Raw genomic sequence first — 27796 nt, forward strand, 5'->3', positions numbered from 1 at the left:
CAAACATGGAAGAAGACACTGAAATGCCAAAATAATTCTTCGTCAGTGTGTCATAAAATAGTAATTTTTTTCCAATCACAAAAATACTACTCGTAAAATAGTCCATGGCACTGAGAAAAGTCAAATTTACGACAAAGTAAGTTCTTCTGTTACTATGAAATCTTTTAAACAATGTATAAGCAAAACAAAATGACTCAGAGACCAGTCTACCACATGTGTGTGGCTATCACATATACGTACACATATGTATAAATGAGTGCCAAAACTGCTTATGTGAACAATTCTACACCCAACACGATACAGTCATGCGCTGCATAATGACATTTTGGTCAACGATGAACTGCATAAATGACGTGATCTCCTAAGATTAGTGCCATAGGGCCTAGGTGTGCAGTAGACTATGCCATCTAGGTTTGTGTTAGTCACCCTGTGACGTTCGCACAACGATGAAATAAACTAGTGACACCTTTCTCAGAAGGTATCCCTGTCGTTAAACGACGCATGACTGTAACTTGACTCCTGTGTTCATAACGGAACATTAAGTCCTGATGATGTAAAACACATTCCCATACCCTTTTCAGATCTAAGCTCTTCAGTGTCCTTTATCAGCTGTTCAATTTCTGATAGCAGTTCCAAGTTCTTCTTCTCTGAATCTTTTAGTTTACTTAAATAAGAGAAAAAAAGGAAAAATGCCATTATTATTACTGCTACAGTGGGTCGTCATGTATGTAGTCCGACTGACGTGATTCAAATGTCAGTCACGCTAAACTAGGGCACTGCAAACTTCTGCAGGAAGGACAAAGCAACCCTGTCATCTATTCTCGTATAAATAAAGTTTCACTGGAACACAGCCAGGCTCACTCATTTACATATTGTCTACGGCTGCATAGCAGAATTGAGCAGACAGAGACTATATGGCCCGAAAAGCCTAAAATATTTCCTATCTGTACTGTTATGGAAAAAGTTGCTGACCTAGAGCTAAATTATTAAATTAAAAAATGTCATAAAATCAAATGTTAATTTTAGAATTCTGTTAGACTTCTTTCATAGAGAACCATGAAAGTGGAGAACATATATGAGTAAGTTTATAATTTTTCAGTTTGACTCATATCCCTGATTTATGAACAAATGTGTAAACTCATCTCTCTTAGGCATAAGAAGAAAGATCCAAATTACAACACAGAGAATGACATTTAGTAGCTTTTTATGCCGGGATCACTTCATATTCTCTAGAAAAAGGTTTTTATCCATTTTTAGTGTCACACTACCACATTTAAGTAAAGCATACTCAATTTATCCCTGGATTATTTATAACAAGAATTTATAATTCAACTGGGGTGCCATGTATCTGTCCTCTGATTTAATTCAAAACATTAATGACTGCAGTTTAAGGACTAAGGCCTCACACCATTAAAACCTGAATTTGGACTCTGTTTCTTTCATGACTGAATGCCTTTCGACCCCTTGGTATTCCGAGCACCAAATGGATTTTTCTATTTATATTTTGATTTGTACCATGTATTTTCTATTGTTCCTCTATATCCCCTATACTGACTTATTCTTGAACCATGTTTATTTCCAATCCAATTATGATTTTCATTTTATCATTTACTTATTCAGCATTAAATTGTTGAATAAGAATTGTTCAACTGTTGTGATAAGAATTGAGGGAATGTATTCATTAGCTAGCTGTCCCAGAGACTAGGGGGATATACGTTTTTTAATACATAAAAGAACAGAAAAAATAATTATAATTAAAATATATTATAGCATTTTGAAATCTGCCTTCAATTGAACCTTTATTTTTAAAAGATCTATGGTAGAAGCCACAATTTTCAGACGACTGCATTTTGTTCTGACTATATGTTACATTTTTATACTAATATAATATTCTTGAACATGAGGGAATTTTGGATTTAATGGAATAAAATTTGAGAGTCAATTAATATTAATTAGTACTATTAATTCCACATTATGGATAAGTCAGAGGAAAACAAGGCTGTATTTAAAATCCCATCAAAATTTTTTCTCTGCATCACTGTAACAAAAGTGATAGGTAGGAAATGAAACGTAATTTCTCTCCAAAAACTGTTGGACCAACTCAGAAATGATTCTAGCAGGATGACATTATTCACCCTTACCATTCTGTGACGATGTTAGATGCTTTAACTTTGTTCAGCTCTTCTTGGATGGCCTGTTTGGCTCTTATTTCTGCATCCAGAGCTGACTGCAACTCCAGTCTAGCAGACATATCCAGTTTTGCAAAACGACGCATTTTCCAGGGCATATCCTATGAAAAAATGTGACTGTGTTTTTAGCTCCATCCTATTTTATTTTCCACATGTAAATTTAGTAATCCAAGTGAATTTGGAAACTCCTTAAAAGCACTTTCTCTAGTAACAGAATAGAACAGAAACATTACCTGTGAAAACATATTGTTTTTCATTAAATTCAGAAATTGTAGACATATATAAATGAGTTTATTTTTTATAGTTATTACCAATAATGGCTAGCCATACAAATTGCAGTTAAGCAGCTATGTGTTATGATTTCCTAACCTGGAAAAGACATGGATTAACTGATTTCTCAGGAAAAACCTTAGAGCAGTCTAAAGCCGAGACGAACTGAAGAAAATACTCAGATTTGTTATAGGGTTTTTTGAGTCTTTTTTTCCCCCTCCTAATATGATAAATCTCTATGCAAAATGGCAGAGCTTACTGTTGCTCGTGTACCCAGGCTGGAATTTCTTAATGCTTCCAGTTCTTCAGTCATTTTAGAAGCTAAGGCCTGAAGATATCCTCGTGCATCCTTTTCATCACTGACCCTAGAATATATACATATAAAGATAGAGATAAAGTACAAAAGTTAATCAAAGAGAAAAACTTCCGTGAGATATGTGTTACTTAAAGTATCATAAAGAAATAAGTGCTAGAAATTTACAGATGTTCTTAAATATCTTCTTTCGAAAGGTCTACCACAGTACCACTATCTGTCAACAGGTGGGAGGCAGTTTACTGAACTGCTCAGTTATGTGCAATCAAAGATGGCCATGTTTAGGAAAGTCCAAATTACTCATATCTGACAGACTAGTAAAACTTTGCCTTGACCACAGAATTAATACTCTTTTAATCGGACATGAAACACACACACCCAGCTACTCACATGATTTCTAAAGAATATTAAGATTTCTCATTAATTGGATTCTGTCATTTCATCTTATGAAAATACAACATCCCCTTCTTAAAACTAAAGTACACTATATTTAGAAAGTTTAAAGTAAAATATTCTGTAAAAGTCAGAAAAAAATTGTAATAAAGCTCTTCTGTTTTCTAAAGTGGTCAATAAAATACCAAAGAGAAAAGATTAAAGTCTACTGAAACTCAGTTTCAGAAAAAAAAAAAAAATGAAGTTGAAATTGGTAATGCTCAGAAGTGTATTCTAATACAATTTGGGGAAGATTAGTTGCCTTTTTACAGGCTGGTTGTTTTCATAGATAAAATTAAGGCCCCTGAATAGCTATAAGGAAAGTATACTTCAGGTAAATCAATATGTATCTGTGATGTGTGCAGCAGATAAGTTTAAATCTTGAGTGTTGCTTTAGCATCTTTTTTCTTTCTTTCTATTTTTTTTTTTTTTGAGGAAGATTGGCCCTGAGCTAACACCTGTTGCCAATCTTCCTCTTATTTTTTTTTCCTCCCCAAAGCCCCAGCACACAGTTGTATATCCTAGATGTAAGTCATTCTAGTTCTTCTATGTGGGATGCCACTACAGCATGGCTTGATGAGTGGTGAATAGGTCCATGCACAAGATCCAAAAGGGTGAACCCTGGGCCACCAAAGCAAAGCACACGAACTTAACCACTCGGCTACGGGGCCGGCCCCAGGCTTTAGCATCTTTTAAAATTTAAACTCCCGAGAAGTCAAATTCATATATATACAAATTTATGTATGTTTTATATATGTATAACATATCATACATATATATCTTAAAGAGGCCCTTTAAAAGAGGGTTGGTCCTTTCTTCTTTCAGATGAAGAGGTGTTTTGGAGGACAAGCAAAAGAATCTAAACAGAGAAGCAACAAAATCATTGTAAGAAGTTGCCCACTCTAGTGATAATTACAAGTTTTTAGGCTGTATCTAAATGTATACATTTTTATTGCCTTATAAAGAAAAATGGCTTTAGGAAATATTAAGAAAGTTTGTGCAGTGGGAGGCTGTTTCCTTCTAAAATTCTTTAACTTTGGACACCACAAGTGACCACAATCTTTTCATTTAATCATCAATTCTATAGTATAAAGAATAAATGAGTTATTTCTCTTAGTATAAGTGAAATAAGCCAGACAGAGAAAGAATACTTATGACTTCACTTATATGTGGAATCTAAAAAACACCCCAAACAAATGAACAAACAAAACAAAACAGAAACAGACTCATAGATACAGAGAACACATTGGCGATTCCCAGAGGAGAGGGGCATGGGGGAAAGGCAGAAACAAGTGAAGGAGGTAAGATGTACGAACTTCCAGTCATAAAATAAGTCATGGGGATGTAACACACAGCACAGGGAATATAGTCAGCAATATTGTAATAACTTTGTATGGTGACAGACGGTTACTAGTCTTAGCAGGGTGATTATTTTGTAATGTAAATAAATGTTGCATCACTATGTTGTATACCTGAAACTAATATTGTATGTCAATCATACTTCAATAAAAATAAAACTATAAATAAATAAATAAATAAACAAACGGAGACGGAGAAAGACTATTGTTTTAAGAATACAATGAAAAACACATAGTAACAATGAAGAAAACTATATCATCATTTAAACGGCCAGGCTAATCGGCCTCAACTAGTGCTGGTTTGGCATCTACCACAGCTCAGAGATCTTGGCTTATGTACATTTCCGGGAAGCTGTGAGGTCCAATGAGTTTTATTAACTTTGGAAAGGAAATAACTTCTTGTAAATCACTTTTATTTTGTCTGAAATTTTATATACAAGCACTCTCTTCTAACTTTCCTTTTACATGCTGAATACATTCACATCCCCTACCACTGTGGTCTTCCACTAATTCCCAACGTTTGATGAAACCCACGTCTATTTTCTCGGCACAGAAAATCACTGGTGGGAAGCATAGAAAAAGAAAAGACTTGGTCAGCTACAAAGTCATGCCATTTGAGTTCCACAATTCTTTCCCATAGTCATTGCTATTTGTCTCTTTCCAACCTTTATCTCTAAAAAAATCTCACTTTCCCAGCCCCAACACTATGTCCTGCCCTTTCTTCTAGGCCATCTGTTTAAGTTTATGCATATTCATTCTCTTAACCTTTTTTTTTAGTTTCAACAGTTTCAAAGGTAAGTCTCTCATCTTTTCTATGGTTAAGTCATTTAAATGTATCCCTAATCCCATAGTTATTATTACTATATACAGATAATTATATTCTCCACCACATCTAACATATTCAATTTCATTATTTCCACTGGTTCCTTTAAACATGTATAGATCTTTTCTAATCCAAAAAGTTCCCTATCCTAGCTGCCCCAACCCCTAGGTCCTTTTTCTCTCTCCCTCTCATTCTCATACAACTTATATCTTCTAGTGTTGAACCCTTCACTCGCTCCTACATACTCTCTGCCATCTGATTTCTGCCTCAACTACTTTGTCGAAACTAGTCTATTAAAATAACTACTCAACTACAAAATGTCAATTTAGATCTATTTTGTTCTTTTGGCATATCTAATCCTCTCCTCTCAAGTTTTTTGAAATAATTAATCAAGAAATATTTATTAAGTACTGACTATTAAGTTGGGCATATTAGGAAGACAGAAGCAGCTATAGAAGACATGGTGCTTACAAAGTTGGGGAGTTAGGACACACACAGTGGAGTGCTTAGGAACTTGATTCTTGAGTCAAGTGGGAATGGGTCAAATCCTAGCTGGCTGCTTGCCAGCTGTGTGACTGGATTAACCATTTACCCCCTCTTAACTCTCTGTTATCTCACCTATAAAATGAGAATAATACTACCTACCTCATAGGATTGTGGTGATAACTGAGAATGCATGTGAATTTTCAGTCCAATGTCTGGAACATACTATGTTTTAATCAATATAAGCTACAAATGAAGACTAACAAATGAGGAGTATTTCAAATAATGTGAGTGAATTTAAATAAAGTGAAATAAATGCTACATTAGTGAAACCCTTCCTTAATCATTAAAACATTTTCCGGGTTGTCTTACACAGCTGTTTCCTCTCTCCTCTACTATGTCGCACTCATCATTATCCTTCTTTTCTCTTTAAAAAGGTCTCAACAACTTCAATGACCTTATTTGCCAGAAATTAAATCCCCAAATTTAGACTTATAATCCTACCTTTATGTCATCTTTTCAAAAGCATGTTGGAAATCTCCACTCAGATGTCTCAGATGACCTTAGACTCACCAACAGACAAAATAAAAGAACAGCTAAAATTGATTATATCGTCTTCCCCAAAGTTGGTTCCCTCTCCTCACTTTCCTACTTCAATGATATCATTTTCTTAATCTCTCCAACTCAGAGTTTGAGAAATATTAATTCCTCACCTCTTGCCCTTCATTTATAATTAAAGTCCTATAGTTTCTTCTTCTATAATGTCTTCTCCATTTGCTCAATTTTCCCCCAATTTCCTTCTATTTCATCCTGAACACCACTGTGAAGAGTCATCTTCCTAATGCATCATTTTAATCAATGCCATTATCCTTTGCAAAAAACTTCTCCTTTCTATAAATAAACAAAGTTCAAATTCTTAGTATTCATGGTAACTGCAATGCAGTAACTTTATTGGTGTTATTTTCTACTATTCTTTTACAAGAATTCTCCAATTGGGTCAAATTAGGTGTAGGACTCTATTAAATTCCTTATTTTCAGAAAACACATTATGGTTCAACTGATTACACCCCCAACTTTCTTGAGCACCCAGAGGTAATTCTCTCTCCTCTACACTCCTATAGAAAAGCCAGTATTTGTACAATACATAAGGCCATTTTGATTTAAGTTTTGTAACTTATCTCTAGCTCTGGTCACATTAGTTTTTAAACTGTTAAGTTTTACGTTATAAGCTACTTGAAGACAAAGTACTACATTTTATAAACCCTTCTATCTCCTATTGTGCCAGAAGAGCACTGTAAATGTGAGGAGGTACATTTGAAAAATGAATCCTGTGGGCCAGCCTATTACACCAGCCTCTCTTTGTAATACCATTTCAAAGAGAAAGAGTGAAGTCTCCTAATGAGCCAGTGGTGAGAAGAAAGGTCCCTGCTCTAACACAGTGATGAGCAATAGGGCCTCCTGGCCCTAAAAGGGTTTCTTTCAAATGAAATGGATATTTCACAGGAGAAGGCAGAGGCAGCAGAGTAAGAGGGCCGCTCAAATGAGGTCTTATATACAATAGTGTTTGTTTTGATTTAAAACTGTTTATTTGTCCAATGGAAACATTTAAAATACTGTACATCACAGGTTTCTAAATCTTGTTTTGGCATTACTTCATTTTTTAATATACCAAACTAAAACTCTGGAAATAGCCTGAGACTCTTGACCTTTCCCCAGAGTTAACTTTCAAGCAGGTGAGAACCCTGAGTACAGGGAGTATATCTTGTACTTCCAGCCAATTAGGTATTTAATAATTTGTTCTAATGTATTAGTCCATTTCTAAATAACAGCTTTTATGAAAAGTGACTTCCTTACATGCCTGATTTCTTCTGCATTTCACTTCAACGTGAAAAGTGTAAAATGAGTGTTTTGTGGTATCATAAAAGAACTTTCACCATCATCCTTTCTACTAACCCTTTCCAGAGAGTCCACATTTAAAGCTTCCTTCCTTTACCCAAACCACTTCTCACTCCATCTAAATCCATCGTGCCAGTCACCAGAAAAGATCAGTGTCTAGGGTCTCAGGCTTTGGCCAGATCAGCTTTGTCGTCTGTAGAGTCATTTTCAGCAACATCTCAAATATAAATTGGATCACATAACAATGGAGTTACAAATGAAGAGTCATAATTTTTGATATTATAAGTTTGGCTAAAGATTAAAATGATTTTGCTTCAGAAACACAGATCTGATGACAAGGATGTAAATTAAACATCAATGAACTATTAACTGTACTGTTTGGAACACAACCAAATTTCCACAATTTGAGCATCACCCTTTAGATATGCACTGAATTGTCACATTCATAAGCCAAAGATGAGTTAACGTAAGGGCTCTATTGCTAAGCCAATATCAAAATACTTGAGTCATTTGGGTAAGATTACTTAAAAAGACAGTGTTTATTCACTTTTGACTGTATTCAAGAAGGAGGATATTAATCTGGCATAAGTAGAAAATGGAAAAAAGGCTTAAAGAACCAAAATAAGAGCACAGGAAACTAAAATTCCCGCCAAATGATTGGTCTATGGATATAAGAAGAAACTAGTTGTTTTTATATAAATTACACATCCACGATATGCCAAAAAGAGTCAAAAAGTTAAAAAGCAAATATAAAAAGTTAAGCTACCTATTTTCATTAGAAAATAAAGCCCTTGTTGGATTCTACTTTCTTCATGTATTATAGACAAATTTTTACAAATAACCAGAAAAATCATTTAACGAATAAATTAACATAAAAGTTACTAAGGCAATTATTCTAAATTAATCCTAGGAGCTTAAAGAACACTGATAAAACTAAACTGTAACCATTTGAGGTTTTTAGAATGCCACGTGCGAATCAACCTGTTATAACTATGACAGAGGTGATGGCATGACATCTTCAGCTTCTAAGTTTCTCTCCAGGCTTTCTGTCCCTTAAAATAATCACAAATACAGCAATTTTGATCCTAGAAAGGAACATCTACAGCTAGTGAATGAGTTTCCTCAGCTCTTTAAGGACTAACTGTCTTAGGGGAGAATAACATTTTCTTTTCTTAGAAATATCAGTTTTCAAGGAAGCTATGTAAAAGCTGATATGGGGTATTTGTTGGAGTTAGGGAACAGAGGAACATAGAAAACACAAAACAATACAGATTAGTAATAAATAACAGATCAGAAATAAAATTATGCTTTTCAGGGAAATATTTTTCACAACAAGAAATAAGATAAAGAATATGCTAGTAGCCTCGTGGAATTGATACCAATTAGACGGTATGTCCAAAATCACCCACAAAAACACATTTAAACGAGTACTCACCACTGAATGATTTCTGTGATCTGGGCTTCCCAGTGTGCAACGGATTCTCTCTTGTCTGCTAGATCTTTCACCTCCTCCTCTAACTGCTGGTTGTGTACACTTAAGTTCTCATACAACGTGGTAAGCTGAAAGGCAGTTTTAAGACACTTAACACAAGTGGAACTTTCAGGAGCAGGAATTCCAGGGGCTTAGATGCCTCTTGTCAAATCTGAGAACTCATCACATTCCACTAAAAAATGCTTGTCTTCCTGATTTCTTATTATTACGCACCCTTCTGGTCACAGAATTTGGAAACGTTGAGTACTCTGAATTCTCCTTCTGTCGTCGCTTTTCCCTTACGCCCTACACTAAATCAGTACCATTGTGAATGTTCTCCATTTGCCTGAAGAACTCCCCAGTTCAACTGGTAACATCTCTTTTTTGTCTGAAAATGTCTCTTCGTCATCCTTTTTTTTTAAACGTAAAAAGAATTTCAAGCATATACAAAAGTGGATGAGTACAAGTGAATTCCCATCAGCCCATCACCCAATGTCAACAATTATCACCTCCCTGTCAATCTTATTTCATTTGTATTCCTGTCTTTCCCCTTCTGCCTATATTATTCTGAACCAAATACCAGATATCATAGAATTTTACCCATTTATACTTCTGCGTATATCTCTAGAAAAAAAGGCTCTCTCTTTTTACATATAATAAAAAATCATTATCCTACTTAAACAAATTTAACAGGTTTCCTTATATCTTCACATCAGTATTAATTGTTCAAATTTAGTTACCTCAAAATATCAAAAACTTAAGTCTGTTAAATTGAATCATGATACCAACAAGTAAACATAGCTTGATGGTTGCGATATCTTTTAAGTCTCTCATTTACAGGCTCCTGTCTTAGTCCTTTAGGGCTGCTTTAATAGAATATTACAGATTGGGTGGTTTAAACAAGAAGCATTTATTTCTCCCAGTTCTGGAGTCTGGGCAGTCCAAAACAAGGCGCCAGCAGATTCGGTGTCTGGTGAGGGCCTGCTTCCTGGTTCACAACTGGCCATCTTCGGCTGTGTCCTCACGTGGTGGAAGGGGTGCTATAAGAACACTAATCCCACTCCTGAGGGCTCCAGCTTCGTGACTTAATCACCTCTCAAAGGCTGCACCCCCAATACCATCACGTTGGGGGTTGGATTTCAAGCTGGGAATCTCGGAGGGACACAAACATTCAGTATACAGTGGCTCCCCTCCAACACTTTTATTTCTCTTGCAATTTATTTGTTGAAAAAAGTAGGTTCTTTGTCCTGTAGAGTTTTCTATAGTCTGAATTTCTGTCTTGATTTTTGAAAGTTTTTTTTGCTGTTTATAACATTCTGGCAGTCATTTTCCTTCAGCACTCTGAAGATGTCATTCCTTTTTATTCTGGATTCCAGTTTTTCTGTTGGGAAGTCTGCTTTCAGTTGAACTTTTGCTCTTTTGAATATAATGTGTCTTTCTTCTCTGGCTGCTTCTGGGATTTTCTTTGGTTGTTGGTTCAGCAGTTTTTCTGTGATGTGCCTAATGGGGTTTAATTTCTATTTATCACCTTTAGGGTTTGTGGCATTTCTTGAATTTGTGGCTAAATGTTTTTCATATTTTTTGGAAAATTACAGGTCATTAACTCTTCAAATATTGCTTCTGTCACACACTCTCTCTCTTCTCCTTCTGGGAAAGCAACATTTGTATGTCAGATCTTTTCATCGTGTCCCCTATGTCTCATATACTCTTTTATGTATTTCCATCCTTTGAAATCTCCATCCATACTTTGGTTTGGAAATATTACATGCCTAATCCTTTCTTTGGCTCTTTCCAATTTGCTGTTAAAATTTTCTATTGGGTATTTCAGTTATTTTATTTTTCACTTCTAGAAATTCCATTTTACCCTTTTGTATAGATTCTAAGTTGTCTGCTGAAATTCTTCATCACGTCTTCTATTAAACATATCATACAGTTAAAGTTCACTTATGAAAATTCCAATACTGGGAACTCCTATGGGTCTGTTTATCCTGAGTGCCTGATTTTCTTTTCATTTTTTCTTATTTTGTTTTTGCCATTATATTTTTTCTCTTGATTTTCAGTGACTTGGTTGTATCCCCTGGAAGGCATGGTAATTTTTTGCTGCATGCCACACAATGTATATGAAAATTTTAGAGATAATTTGAGGCTCTGTATAGTATCTGCCTCCAGAGAGTATTTACTTTTCCTTCTGGCAGGCAAGACTATAGATAGATTATGAATTCAATTACTTAGAGGCCAGGTTTCAGTCATCGAGAGGTCCCATCTCTTTCTGGTTCACCCTTATTCCTAAAATGTAGCCTTTTGATGAGTCCAGTTGAAAGGCTGAATTGATTACTAAGGATCCTGCACCTGGGTGGACACATATTCAGTTTTTCTCTCTCCAAACTGGTGAGACTGCAGAATATCGTGCTCAGCTTCCTGGATTCGTAGCTTTTCCTATCAGCAAATGCCTCAAGAAGAAAAGTGGCCCTGACTGTTGGGCTTGTCTCTTTGCACTACTCCTCTCCATAGGATCTTGGTCAGTAAAGTCTTGCCCGCTCTCTTATTTCTCCAATGCCTTCCTGCAGATGAATACTGTAGAAAGGATTCCTATACTATTAAAAAAAATTTTTTTTAATCCAGCTTTATAGCTCTTCTTGATGAGGTGGTGAGTACAGTATAAGCTAATCTGTCATAGTCATAAGCAAAAGTTCTTGCTTTACTAAGTTTTTTTTGATAAAGAAAGTCATTATTTATTTATTTACTAATTTATTTGGTGAGGAAGATTGTCACTGAGCTAACATCTGTGTCAATCTTTTTCCATTTTTTGTATGTGGGATGCCACCACAGCATGCCTTGGTGAGTGGTGTGTAGGTCTGCGCCTGGGATCCAAACCTGTGAACCCCAGGCCAGTGAAGTGGAGCACATGAACTTAACCACTATACCACTGGGCCAGCCCTTTATTAAGTTTTTTAAAATTCATGATAAAATATTTGCATACAATTTTTATTTCATGGCTACATTTTTCTGATAAATGGTCTCAATCTGCCATTAGAAATTACTGTTCCCTTCAACCTCACTTCTCAGAAGGAAATGGGGCCCAGAGAAATCATGGCCAACACACACCTTATCCACCTATTAAGAACACAGGATTTAAGGTTTCTATCTCAGGGTGTGCCGTTTATCTCTGAAAGTGTATTTCACCAGCTATTTTCTTTTTATAGCTTTATTGAGGTATAACTTACATACTATTAAGTTAACCCATTATAAGTGTATGGTTTGATGCTTTTTGGAAAATTTAAACAGTTTTGCAACAATCACCACAATCCACTTTGGGAACACTTCCAATATCTGAGAAATTTCCCCCCTGCTGGTTTGCAGTCAAGCCTGTCTCCCATCCAGTGTTCAAGGCATCACTGACTTGTTTTCTCTCTATAGTTTCGCTTTTTTCTAGAAATTTAATGTCAATGAAATCATACAATATGTACTTTTTCGTATCAAGCTTCTTTCACTTATATTAGTGAGGTTCAGTCATGATTTTCCATGTTTCAGAAATTCATTCCTTTTTACAATTAGTAGTAATTCTATTATACGGATATTAGTATCTTTATTTATCCATTCACTAGTTGATGGACATTTGTATCATTTCCAGTTGTTTGCTATTATGAAAATGATGCTATGAACATTCATATACAAGTCCTCAAGGGGATATGTTTTCAATTCTTTTGGATAAATATCTAGGAGAATTTCTGAGTTATATGATTAAGTGTATGCTTAACTTTTTGAGAAATTTTGAAACTATTTTCCAAAGAGGCTATAGCATCTTATACTCCTACAAGCACTATATGAGTTTTACTTCCTCCACATTCTTGGAACAGTTGGTATGGCCACTCTTACTGATTATATTCATCCTTGAGAGCACATAGCTGTATCTTACCATTGTTTTAACTTGCATTTTCCTAATGACTAATGATACTGAACATCTTTTCATGTGCTTGTTATTCATATATCTTCTTTCATAAAGTGTCTATTCAATTTTTTTCCCATTTTTTCATTGGGTTGTTTGTATTACTTCTTATTATTGAGTTTAAGAGTTCTTTCTATATTTAGAACATGTCTTTTATCGGACAAATGATTTGAAAATGTTTCCTCCTCATCTCTGTACGTCTCTTCATTTTCTTAATGTTGTCTTTAAATTTTGATGAAGTCCAAATTATCATTATTTTTCTCTCATGGGTTGTGCTTTTAACGTCATATCTACGAAATCTTTGACTAACCCCAAGTTACAAAGATTTTTCTCTTATACTTCTCTCTTATATTTCAGTTTATAATCCACTTTGAGTTAATTTTTGTATATGGTATGAGGTAAGGATCCAAGTTAGCGTTTGTGCACGTGGAAAGCCAATTGTTCCAGTACCATTTGTTGAAAAGATTATCCTTCTCTCATTGAATTGCCTTGGCACTTTTGCTGAAAATCAACTGACCAAAATATGACGGCTTATTTTTGGACTCTTTATTCCATTATGCTAATACTAGTCTTTTGACTACTGTTGATTTATAGTAAGTTTCAAAATTCCATAGGATAGATTCTCCAACTTTTGTTTCCATCCCCCCAAATATTTTGGCTATTATAGGCCTTTTGTATTCCCCTATAAATTTAAGGATGAGCTTGTCAATTCCAAAAAAAAGGCCTACTAGAATATTGATAAGGATTTCCCTGAATCTATAGATCAATTAGGGGAGAACTGCCATCTTAACAATATTGAATCTTCCTAATCAATATTGAACTCAGTAATGTAGTATATCTCTCCATTTGTTTACATAGTCTTAATTTATCTCAGCCATGTTCTGCAGTTGTCGTCCTTTGGTTAATTCTGAGAGCTCTGAAATTATTGTTTTTGACACTGTGTCCACATTGAAACTTTTTTTTTTGAGAGGATTCATCAATCTCTTCATGTTAGCACAGCCAGAAGTCAACCAGCTGCTTCTGAGAATTTTGCAGATGCAGTGTCTTCCCCAATGCCTAAAAACACATCCTTTATTGATTACCATTACTTTTGACAGCCCTTCCAACTGACTTGTGGTTGGGGTTTCAACTGGAGATTTGCAAGAAGAGGAGGAAATGCAGATTTTCCACTGCCATGTTGCAAGCATTATAAGTAGTTTTAAACAGATTTGTTTAGTACTAGTCAGAAAAAAGTTAATCTTTTCATTATTACTGAACAAAAGCATAGATTTTGGAACAAGACTACCTGTGTTCCAATCCCATTCTGCCACTTCCTAGTTCTGTGATTAGGAAAGTAGCTTAATCTCCCTTTGCCTCAGTTTCCTCATCTACAAAATGGTGAGAATAGGGTACACCTCAGAGAGTTATTGCGAGAATTAAACGATTTCTATAAAGTAACTCAGCAGAGGATCCACACATAGTTAATTCTGCCTAAGTAACAGTTCATTTTGCGTGTTGGGAATGAGAAGGTTTTACCATTTGTACATCGACGTATCTGGCTTATAATAATTATAAGACTACAGGGGAATATGGGAAAATGCTCATAACATTTTAGATGAAAAGGCAGATTAGAAAAGGGAATGTAGATATGACTGCAATTATGCAATAACATGTATACAAACAAAACCTGGAAAAGAACATATCAAAATAGTTGCTTTGTGGTGATGAGATCATGGGTAACTTTCATGTTGAATATTTTCCACATTTTTCGTAATTTCCCTTTTTTGGAAAATAGTAATTTTAAAACAAGATACAAATGATATGTTTTCTTACTAGAAACCATTTACTTTTACTCCCTGTAAAATATGGCTAGTTTCACTTGCAATAAATTATCTTTTAATAAAAGTGGAACTTACAAACTTCTGAAAATATCAATATCTTTTTTTCTATTTCGTTTCTAATTTTTATTTTTGGAGTTTAAAAATGAGAATGTGAGAATCTCTGAGTTATATGTTTCAAAATTAACACAATAATTGCTTTTTGGCTTCCATCTTTGAAGCTCTGTTGAGAAGGAATTCAGTTCTCTCCAAGCTGGTTCCCAGTGTAACAGCTGGCGTACCAGTGGCAACGCTACTCTTGGGTTATCCCTCTTGGAGAAAATACTCAATTCACACCAAACCAGAAGATGGTTAAATGGAGAGACAGTGAAGATGTGAAGTTAGGTGGACTGAGAGTTAAGCTGTGAGAGAAGCAAAAGCTGAATAAAAGGAGAAAAATAGAGAAGAGGTTCAAATGGAAGTAGAAACCCCAGATTCTTCCCTATTTCTCTGGGAATAAATAGTTCTCTGTCATCTTCACAAAACACTTGCTAACCATACAAATTTTCTCTCAAAGTTCCACCCATATCCTTCACCATATCTTTCAATTTAGCAAGAAAAGGTAATGGTCCATTTTTATAAACTTAGGAGATAGGCTTTTATTTTTATCCTTCAGGTCTCATCAGAATCAAAAGAGTATTGTTTAAAAATTATCTCTAAATATGTATTTTTGGTAAACTCAGCAGAACTTTATGGTTAATAATGAAATAAAACCAAGGAGTAAATATAAGATTTAATCTACATTCAATTTGATTATTTTCCAATACAATTTTTCTTCAACTATAGTACCATCTTTTACTAGGTAATTTGCTTAGAAACTCTACATGAAATGGGCTTCTAGAGTTTAAAAATATTTCCTACCTCAAGGTAACTCTTAACAGACTCTTAAATTCTGTCTTATAGACAGAAATGATGTTTAATTTTGTAGTGATGTTAGTCAAATGCATGAAATAACAATTATGTGACCCATTTGGATAAAGTTCAAATATTGTTAGTTTTATTTTAGTGGAAATAACCTAAGAGTTATATGATCATGTTTACACTCTATTCATAGTTTAAAAAATCCATTTGTACTACTTACTATTGGCCACTTTCCAGTGTTTGTGTAGGTCAGCTTTCCAAGACTTTACAAAATGAACTAACAGAGTTCTCAAGTAGTTTTCAACCAAACAAGCAAAGCCATTTTTAAATGCTCAGAAAACTAAATAATCATGGGGAAAGTAGTGAGAGAAAGATATACAGAAAACAGAAATAGAATGAAGTCTCTCTTTTATGACTTAGTCATGGTCTTTCAATCTGTTATTGGAATAACTAATTGACATAATACTTTTATTGGAGGAAAATCCTAGAAATTATTATAAAACACCATCATCCAAACCTTCTTATTTAAATGTAAATAAAATTATTAAATCTTCTGGTTAATATTAGGATTTTTTACAACTGTTTCAAGAGCTGGCACAAGAAATGTAAAATGATAGCAGTTCAAGAAATTTGAGATACGAAATGGAAAAACATTCCTTTAAGTGTTTGAAATTGTTCATAAATCTGGCTACTTTTAAGTTTAATCTAAGGTTCTGCTCTTTCTTCAAGCTACAGAGTTTAGGCAGTTGGTTTCTTTGGGTTCTTACCCGCCAACGGTACTATTTCTAGCTATTACCAGTTCTCCAGCATGAATATGACATCATAGTTGTCAGAATTTCTCCAGTGTGGCTAACGGATCCCGCTCTTGCTAAGGGCCAGCCTGAACTTAGCCAGCCATGACAGATTAAGTGCCAACACGAGAGAAAAGAGTAAAAAAGAGAATAGGTGGAAAGTGAAATACAGAATAGAGGCTCAGAAAATAAGCAGGACAAAGAATAAGATGAGATCAACAAAATCCTCTCTCAGAAGACTCCTGTACAGATTGGTTGAATAAAAAATTGCCTGTACCACACAAACAATCCTTGCCTATAAGGAGGAATGTTAAACAAAAAATGTACACGAATATAAAATTATATCCACAATTTCTATCACGGTGCTGAGTGTTTAGCATGTATTCAATAAAGAGAAATGAGATTGAATCACTCACCTTATCAAGTTCACTTGTCAGTTTTTTATTTTCTTCAGTTAATAACACTTTTTCTCGTTCATACTGTTGTTTGAACTCATTTTCAAATTCTTCCCTTTCACTTTGACTAACACAATTCAAAACACAAAAGGAAAAAAAGGAATTGAACCAAAGGTAAAATAATGGTATCCCAGATTGGCTATTGTACCATACACAGAATTCTGAATTTGAATTTATTTTGAAAAGTCACTTATATCTGACGGTTTCAAATCATAATCTTTTCCCTTAAAATTAAGTCACCATCATTTCCTTTTAATTAATAGATTTGTCTGCCTAATAACATCTACTTTGTTTCCATTTGAAAATCTGAGGAAGACCGCTGTGATTTGTAGACTTCCTCATCGTGAGTATTTGCTTATGTACATACTAGAAAGTATGGAGAAATGAGGAGGTTAGGGAAAGAGGAAGAGATGGACCACAATATGATTCCTTATACTCAGCTCTGGATTGCACAAAATTCACAATCTAATTTACACCAGTTCTCTCAATATATGCAGCCCTTTCTTCCTTCTCTCCTTCCTTCTTACCTAAGTATTTATCCACCTACACACATGCACAAATTTAATATTAGAAAACCTATTTAAAATGACAGTCCTGGGAGGCAGAACTGATTCACCCTTAGAGGTAAACACAGTTCTGAGAGACTTCTTAAAAACTTCCTAAGGGAGAAAGGGAATCAGTTTCGAACATGGAGTTGGAATGTGGATGAAGAGGCTTACATCTATAGCAGTCTGATGGAGAATGTTAGCAGCAAGTGAAATTCAACGTGGATCAGTTCTAGGTAATTTTATGATTGCTTCCAAGTCAACAAAGAACATAAGTAATGGTTGATTTTTAAAAATTCAATCTTAAAACTCCCTTAGACTACTAAATTGTTGAATATTAAACTATAATTTAAATTATAAATTCCAGGAAAATAAACCATCCTGTGTCCAAGCAAATGTGCCACTTTCCCTATCATCTATAGTCAAAATGTGAAATTTGGCTATGTTTAAGAATCTTTCTTGATTCAGAAGCAACCCCCAAAAATAAACAATGACAAAAATATGAAAAATTACAAATGAGTCTCCTTCCAGAAAAATATGTACATGAATAAATTGAGTAAACTTTCTGCGGAAAACCATTGCTATTTTTTCCCATTAGCTAACATTAAACAAACCTTAAGTCTCTCTCAAACAAAACAAACAAAGTCTCCCCTAAATCCCACGTCACACTTCATTTTCCACTTTCCTTGTCTTCCCCTTCACTGATAATCATCTCGAAATCTCGAGAGTTTGCTGTATCCACTTTATCATCATCTAACTGTCAACACCCAAATCTGGCTTCTGCTACAACCTCAAAAAAAACCGTTCTCTCAAAACTCACCATTGTCCTAATGGTTATTACATCCAATCCACTGGCTCCCTTCGACAGCTTTGTCCGTTCCCTCCCTCTTGAAACACTATCTTCTCCTGGCTTCAGTGATGCCCGCTCTCCTGAGTGTCAGCCTACATCTCTGACTTCTTTTCAGCAGCCTTTGTGAACTTCCTTTCCTTCATCCTTCCCGCAAATCCAGTGCTCCCAGGTAGTCTGTCTCAGGTGCTTGACTCTGCTCTATACACATTTTCCCTGAGCTATCGCATCTACTACACTACCTGATTTCAATTATTATCTGTTATGCTGACGAACTCTGAATCTACATCTGAAGCCTTTCTGGGCTTCAAAGTGTTGACTTGGCATCTCCACAAAGATGTCTCCCAAGGACCTCAAATTCAACATGCCCAACTCAAGAGAGCTGAAGACATAAACAAGTTTCCAGCCCCCTTTCCATCTTCCTCTCTGCCCATATACTCTACTTCTCTTCTCTTACTGCAGGTAAAAAACAGTGAAGGCCAATCCATTCACTCATGGATCTGCTCGAGTACACTGCCCCAGCAATTTTCTCCTCCCTCTCCTGACTCATCTACTGGATAATTTCTATCAGATTACAAGGATGGTGTTATTTCTCCAATCTAAAAACAGAAACAAAAAGCAAAATAACTTCTTTCGAGATAAATTTCTCCTCCAGCTCCTACCTCCTTGCACTGCTTGCTTTTACAATAAAAGACTCCAAATAATAGCAGTGTTATCTATACTCTCTGTCTCCAATTGCTCTCCTCCAAATTGTTCTTATCAAAGTCACCAATGACCTTCATATTGTTAATCTCAACTGCCACTATTTGGTCCTTATCTTATCTGATTCAGATCTCATCTCATTTCACATGTAGACAGAGCTGATATGCTTTCATCACATGGCTTCCAGGCACCAAACTTGCCTGGTCTTCTTCCTATCATTCTTGTGGCTCTTTCTCTTTCCACTTTGCTGTTTCTTCCTTATTTCCCAACTTGTAAAGATTGGAGTGCCCCAGGACTCAGTCCTAGGACCTCTCTTCTATCCACACGCATTGGCTAAGTGATCTCAGTCTTACCACTTTAATATCATGTGAGTGATAAACACTCCCAGGATTTTATCTCTAGCCCTGAAATCCAGCTGTTCTATACCATGGCCTACTTGACATCTCCACTTGGATGTCCAATAAGCCTCTCATACATAACTTGTTTAAAATGAGCTCCTGATAATACTCTCATCCCAAACTTGCTTCTCCTGTAGTCTTCCTCTCTAAATGGTAACTCTATTCTTCTAACTGCTAAGGCCAAAAACCTTAGTATCACCCTTGATTCTTCCTCTTTCTCACCCCATATCCAGTCCACCAGCAAAAACCATTATCTTTACCTTTAAAGAACATTAGAATTTGAACATTTCTTACCACCGATTCTGCCACCACCCTAGGCCCAGACCATCACCATCGTTTGTGTGGATTATTGCAATAGCCTTTTAAATGTTTTCACTGCTGTTTCTCTTATCTAATTCAGAATACTCTTATCCCAGTAGGCAGAGTAATCCTGTTAAAACATAACTCAGCATTTGTCGATTTGCTCAAAATCTTGCAATACTTTCCTGCAATGGTTTTACTCAGAGGAAAGACTGTAAGTCAACCGAACATGATTTACAAAGTTCTACATGACCCCTCATTAACTCTCAGACTCCTCTTTTACTATTCTTTCCCCTTAACTCTACTTCAGCCACACTGGCCTCCTTATTGTTTTTAATAGACTTTATTTTTAAGAAAAGTTTTAGGTTCACAGCAATATTGAGAGGAAAGTACAGAGATTTCCCATACACCCTTTGCCCCGAGGCGCAGCCTCCCCATATCAACATCCCCCACAAGAGTGATAAGCTTGCTACAGTCAATGAACCTGCACTGACACATGGTCATCACTCAAACTCCAGAGTTTACATCCGGGGTCACTCTTGGTGTTGTACACTTCAGAGTTTGGACAAAGGTATAATGACATGTGTCCTATATGTCCTACAATGTCATGTGTACTATACCATTATCGTATCATACAGAGCAGTCTCACTGCCCTAAAAATCCTCTGTGCTCTGCGTATTTATGCCACCCTACCCCCAACCCCTGGAAACCGCTGATCTTTTTACTATCTCTACAGTTTCACCTTCTCGTTTTTTTTTTAACAGACTGGTTCTTCTCCGTAGAATGTTCTTCTCATACATTTGTATACATACATTTTATCCAGTTCTTACTTAGAAGTCACCTTCTTAGTATAATTTTCTCTGGCCAGCCTATATATATAATTTAGCCCTCCCCCTTAATGCTTCATAGCCCCCATCCTCTGACTTATTTTTTGTTCCTGACATTTACATTATCTACTATATTCTATATTTTGCTTATTTTGTTCACAGTCTTTCACCACAACTAAAGGAAAGCTCCATAAGGACAAACTTTCTGTCTGTTCACTGCTGTGTTCCCAGTGCCTACAATAATGCCTTACACATAGTAGGTTCTAAAAATTTGTTGAATGAATATACCAAACTGAATAAACTTAGTCTTCCAATGTAAGTTGGGAATGACAGTAACATACATTCAGTTGCCTAAAATCTAGAAACCTGAGTATCACTGATAATTTCTCCTGCTCCTCATTTCTCACATCTGGTCACGATGTCATCCAGGTTCTGTCTTTTCAGAAGACCTTCTGAATCCATACACTTCTCTCCATCTTCTCTCTCACTACCTAAGGTCCAGCTACCTCATCTCTCACAGTCAGATTCCTATCTGCATTCAGCTCCTTCCAATCCATTCTCCACACAGTAGCAAGAGCAATCTTTCAAAAATATAAATGTAATCATGTCATTTTCCTTCCACGGCCTTAGAATAAAGTTCAGATTCTTTATACTCGTTCATGATGTTGCCTCTGTTTTCCTTGCCAGTCTCATTTTTCACCACACTAATCTTTCTTCTTATGCTTCCACATAATTTACAGATTTCATTTTCTGAATGGGCCATGCTCCTCTTTTCCTCTAGATCTCAGCACATCCTGCTACCTCTGCCTGGACACTCTTACGTATTTCTTATTTATTTGATCTTAACTTAGAAATAATTTTGTCCAAAAAACCTAGACATAGCAAAGTTCTCTCTCATGCCTCTGCTATGGGTGTTCCTATACTTACCCACTGGCTTTCCCATCATACTGTATTGCAATTTTCTATTTAGCAACCTTGACTTTGGTCTACTTGAGGACTGGGATACGCTTACTGCCTAGCAATGTCTAGTCCCCGACACTAACAGCCATTTAATAAATATTTATTAGAGGAGTAAATAACTTGATTCTTACCTCTCTCTCCTGTTTTTTTCCAACTTGTCTTTCAAAATCATAATTTCTTTGTTGAGAGCAAGTTGCTGGCCTTCTGAATCGTGCAGTTCTTTCTTCAGATTTTTAATTTCATTTGCATGTATTCCTTCTCTTTTAGACAATTCTTCTTCATAAAAGATACTTTTCTTTTCCAAATCAGTCTTTAGTTTGGTTATCTCTTGCTGATGCTCTATGCTGCATACTCCTGGTGAGTAACTAATCTGTTTTTGCTATAGAAGTATTAACAAAAGATTAGTTCGTCTATAAGAATAACAACAGAGCAAATAATACCTTCTTCCTATAATATAAAGTACTGTCATATAACTGAATATTATTTTTTCTATTATCACATAAAAATAACCTTTTCTTTATTAAGGCTATTACCCTTTCGCCTGTCCTACGTTGCCAATATTCTTCTCAGTGTATTTCCCTTCATGGCTGTCGTATTTTACAGTCTTCTTCACGCCAAGATTACGTATTCATCTGTACTTCCTGCCGGTACTTATATAATTCTTTGTTTTACATTTCATTTCTAATTTATATACAATTATTGTTGGTGTATAGAGTGAGGGAAAAATCTACCTGCATCCTGTTTCTGACATGGGACCAATAAGAGATCATAAATACACGTGTAGGGGAGAGGACGGTAGAGCTAGAATGCACACAGAGAGAAGAGCAGGGGCTTCTTCAACGGTCCAGGGAGAAACGACACAGGTCTATCTAACACCTTCAGACCCACTCTAAAGAACAGGATAGTCTCTTCCCATTTAGGGAGGGCATTAAGGAGAAATTTGGTAAAAAGTCATCTTTTCAGAAATTAGGTTGAAATATACTGTCAGTAATAAGGAAGAAAGGAAAATGTAAAGTCTGAAGGTTCTTCCAGGTAACAGCTAAAGGGTAAACAGAAACTTACAGACAGAGATTAGGACTGTAAGAATTCCAGAGCTTTGTAACTTTTCTATTACTTTGTCATATGTTACTTATTTTCCCACATGATCGACAATAAAACTTTCAAAACCCAAAGAAGCTACAGGCTTATGTTTAATGACAACAAGAAATCCTCTGGAGGATGCTGTGTCCTTTTCTGAAGCGAGTATTAAAGCCAAAAAAACTGGTAACAGTGGTTGATTTAAAGTCAAAAGAAAACTACGCTGGCTTCTTCACATTTGGGTATACAATTTTTAAAAAACCAAAGGCATCAATGCGGGCTTGAGAAATGTCTCTGGGATATCCACTGTAATAGTCACCCGTTTATCCAAAGACTACTTATGAAGTGCCCACCACATGCAAGACCCAGACCGCCCAGTAGTTTCTGAGGCAGCCTGGCACACAAGCTCTGCTGAAACTGGGAAGAGCCACACCAAGTCAGATTCTTAATCTCACGCATCTCCATGAAAATGAGCCTCAATGGACATCTGCAGCACTGACCACTGACCTACACTACTCTTTCATTTCTCTAATCACCTAAAGAACACTTTAGTTTCCTGTTCTGTTTACTATAGTTTGGCTGTTGGGATAGCAACATCATGTACTACAAGTTTCAAGTAAAAATTACCCTGAAATCAAACCCTAACAAAGATACCACCAAAAGAAGTTATAGACTTATGTCACTTATTGACAAGGACGTAAAAAAGCCAAACAAAATGCTGACAAAATTCAATCATTTGTAAAAAGAACAATCTACCACAAAAGAATATGTTTTATTGCAGGTATTGAAGGTGATTTATTATTAGCAAACATTAATAAATGTGCAAAAATTACATTATTTTAACAGGTTAAAATAAACCCACATGATAATCTCAGTAGGTACCCCTGCCTAAAAGTATTTGATAAAATCCAATACCAATTCCAAATACTACCCAAAGTCCCACAATAACACAAACAAAAAGACAGCACAGTAATTCTCCCAACTTAAAAAGTAGCCATTTCACGTTATTAAAAACAGATAATACTTACTGCTGAAAAACCAGAAGTGCATACAATACATTCAGGAATAGTAACAACAAAAAGGATGTTTTCCATTATCTCTCTTACTTTGTATTAGTTTTCAGATATTTAGTCTGACCAAGTAATATGTGAAATAGTCACAAGAAAAGAATATTAGAAGAAAAGTGATAAAATTATTATCATTTCCATTTAATATAACTGTTCATCCAGAAAATGCAAATGAATCCACTGAAAAGTGTTAGAACCGATAAAGTTGAGTAAAACAACAGCATGTAAAACACAGACAACAGTACTTCTAGACAGCAGAACAAGCAACGAGAAAACACAGGAAAAAGTTCATTGTTAGCAGCAAAAATGATCAAACAAAAATCACCAGAAACTAACACACACACATATGAGAACCAATAACAGTGAATAACAGGGCCAGCCCAGTGGTGCAGTAGTTAAGTGTGCGCCCTCCACTTAGGTGGCCCAGGGTGTGCAGGTTCGGATCCCAGTCATGGACCTAGCACTGCTCATCAAGCCACGTGGCTGCGGCATCCCACATAAAATAGAGGAAGACTGGCACAGGTGTTAGCTCAGCAACAATCTTCCTCAAGCAAAAAGAGGAAGATTGGCCACAGATGTCAGCTCAGGGCCAATCTTCCTCACACACACACAAAAATAGTGAATAATTTGTCTGAATTATATGAAAAAACTACAAGTCTTTAGAAAAGATACAAAAGAAGATTTGAAACAATATAGAGAAATATCAAGTACTTGGAAGAGTAGATTAAAAGTACATGTATTCAATATTTCTCAAAGTATCTTCCTTGTAAATCTAATAAAAAAATTTTTAAATGTGGGAGGTAGTGCAGGGGTGTGGGATGGAGGCAAATGTTCCTAGTACACAGGCAAAAATAAACTGGCAAAAATACCAAAGAAAATCCTGAAAAAGGAAGAAGAGTACAGAAGGGGAGAGAATATTCTTTTCAGATATTAAAATACACTATAAATCTTTAATAAGCATGAGTGTAACACATTTCCATCCAAAAATAATTTAATTCAATATACAAGACATCTTCAATCACTGAGGAAGGCAGTGGTTAATTAATGGAATTGGAACCACCGCTAGCAATAAAAGAACAAAATGATTCTCACATCACACCATTTGGCAAAACAAATTCCAAATGGATTAGTTAAATATTTTTGGACCAAATAGAAACAACCAGGAAAAAGCAGAATTACATACTTAGCAAATTCAGAAAAAAGGACAAGCCAAGCTTTGAAGCAACAGAAGAAACAGCAAGGAAAGTTAAAACAAATCTTCTCCAAAATTAAAGAGCAAATGATAAATTGGTAAAATAGTTGCAGAAAATATAAGAAAAAGTACAATTTTCACTATGCAAAGAGTTTATATGAACTGCTAAGAAAAACATTAAGATTACAAAATTAATTGGGCAAATGACAAAGAGATAATCCACAAGGAGAAAACATGACTAACAATCTACTAATGAGGCAAGAAATGACTCTCATACTGCAAAGATTTGTGGCATGTAACAAGTGTCTTAAAATGATCTGAGAATTCCATTTCTAGGTATGTGTTCTAAGAAAATGATACTGAGAAAGTAGTGCATAAAGGTGTTCATGGTAATTACAATATTGCAAAAGCGAAAAGCATATATTTAATAGTAGGGAATTGGATAAGTGGATATTCTTCTATAATCATTAAAATTACACATGTGACAATAACATAAAAAGGAGTAAAAACGAATATAACACACTCTCAAGTCAAAAATACACATGTTAAAGTTTGAATTGTGTCCCCCCAAAATTCACATGTTGGGGGCTGGCCTGATGATGTAGTGGCTGGGTTTGGTACATCCCATTTCAGTGCCCTGGGTTTGCAGGTTCAGACTGTGGGTGCAGACCTATGCCACTCATCAAGCCATGCTGTGGGGCTGCCCATATACAAAATAGAGAAGGATTGGCACAGATGTTAGCTCAGGGCCAATCTTCCTCACCAAAAAAAAAAAAATAATAATTAAAAAAATTCATATGTTGAAGCAGTAACCACCAATACCTCAGAATGTGACCATTTTTAAAAACAGAGTATTAGGGGCCGACCCTGTGGCCGAGTGATTAAGATCACATGCTCCGCTTTGGCAGCCTGGGGTTTTCCAGTTCGGATCCTGGGCATGGACCTACACACCACTCATCAAGCCATGCTGTGGCGGTGTCCCACATAGAAGAACTAGAATGACTTACATCTAGGATATACAACTATGTACTGGGGCTTTAGGGAGGAAACAACAAAAAAAGAGGAAGATTAGCAACAGATGTCAGCTTAGGGTCAATCTTCCTCACTAAAAAGAAAACGATAGGGTCCTAAATACTGCACAATCTGACTTACATGTGGAATCTAAAAAAGTCAAACTCTTAAAAGCAGAATAGAATAGTGGGTCCCAAGGGCTAGGGCTTTGCGGGAAACGGAGAAACATTGGGCAAAGGGTACAAAACTTCAGATTATACAGAATGAATAAATTCTGGAGATCTAATGTAAAGGAAGCGAACTACAGTTAACAATATTGTGGTGTATACTTAAAATTTGCTGAGAGGGGATCTTAATTGTCCTCAGCAAAAAAATAGAAAGAAAAAGAAAAAAGATAACTGAGTGTGGCGATAGACATATTCATTAGCTTGATTGTGGTAAACATTTCACAATGCATATGTATATGTAAATGTCACGTTTTACACCTTAAATATACATAATTTTTATGTGTCAATTATACTTCAATAAGACCCGAAAAAAAGAAAAGAAAAAGAGGGTTTTTACAGAGGTAATCAACTTAAATGAGGTCAGCAGGGTGGGTTCTAATCCAATATGACTGCGTCCTTAGAAATAGAAGTGGTTTGGACTCAGAGTCACGCATAGAGGGAGTCACCACGTGAAGATTAAGGCAATGGGGGTGACACACCTGCAAACCAAGGAGTGCTAAAGACTGCCAGCAAACCATCAGAAGGCACCTCTGCCAACACCTTGCTTTTGGACTTCTAGCCGTCGTAATTAAGACAATAAATTCTTGCTTTTTGAGCCAGCCAGTTTGTGGTAATTTGTAACAGGAGCCCTAGCAAACTAATACAACAGGGTAAAAAACTCTTGTAGCATATGATCACAACAATTGAAAAGGTGTGCTTTTTTATAAACAGCTTTATTGAGATACAATTCACATACCCTATTCACCCGTTTAAAGCACAATTCAATAGTTTAGGGTGTATAACACTGCTACTTTTTAAAAAAGTGGTAAAACATATATAACAAATTTTGCCGTTTTCACCCTTTTAAGTGCACATGTCAGTGGTATTAATGGCATTCACAATGTTGTGTAACCATCACCACTATGTATTTCCAAAACTTTTCATCATCCCAAAGAGAAATTCTGTACCCATAAGGAATAAGAACTCATTACCCCTCCCTCCAGGCCCTGGTAACCTCCATTCTCCTTTCTCTCTCAATGAATTTGCCTGTTCTACATACTTCACATAAGTAGAGTTACACAACATCTGTTCTTTTTGGTCTGGCTTCTTTCAGTTAGCATAATGTTTTCAAGATTCATCCATGTTGGAGCATATATCAGAACTTCATCCCTTTTTATGGTTGAATGATATTCCATTGTATGTACCTACCACATTTAGTTTCTCCATCTGTTGATGGACACTTGGGTTGTATCTACCCTTTGGCTATTGTAATAATGTTTCAAAGAACTCTGGTGTACAAATATCTGTTTGAGTTCCTGCTAACAATTCTTTTGGGTACATACCTAGGAGTCGAACTGCTGGGTCATACGGTAATTCTAAGTTTATCTTCTTGAGGAATCACCAAACTGTTTCCACATTCCTGCAAACACTCATTTTGTTTCTTTTTCTTATTTTTTAAAAAATTTTAGCCATCCTAGTAGGTATGGAGTGGTATCTTGTGGTTTTAACTTCATTTCTCT

General features: G+C 35.7%; 1 protein-coding gene across 13 annotated transcripts in view; it reads right to left on the reverse strand.

Moving 5' to 3' along the window:
• The window catches only part of CDC42BPA (CDC42 binding protein kinase alpha), a 321871-nt gene that overhangs the window by 73156 nt on the left and 220919 nt on the right, over positions 1–27796 (reverse strand). For all 13 annotated transcript variants that reach the window (XM_070501689.1, XM_070501686.1, XM_070501687.1 and 10 more), the window contains 6 exons: positions 21855–22102; positions 17106–17211; positions 9200–9324; positions 2719–2824; positions 2142–2290; positions 573–664 (listed from right to left, as the gene is read on the reverse strand). In XM_070501689.1, coding sequence (XP_070357790.1) covers positions 573–664; positions 2142–2290; positions 2719–2824; positions 9200–9324; positions 17106–17211; positions 21855–22102 — 826 coding nt within the window. The remainder of the gene's footprint in view (positions 1–572; positions 665–2141; positions 2291–2718; positions 2825–9199; positions 9325–17105; positions 17212–21854; positions 22103–27796) is intronic.

The sequence above is a fragment of the Equus asinus genome, chromosome 30, assembly GCF_041296235.1.
Source record: "Equus asinus isolate D_3611 breed Donkey chromosome 30, EquAss-T2T_v2, whole genome shotgun sequence".
NCBI lineage: Eukaryota > Metazoa > Chordata > Mammalia > Perissodactyla > Equidae > Equus > Equus asinus.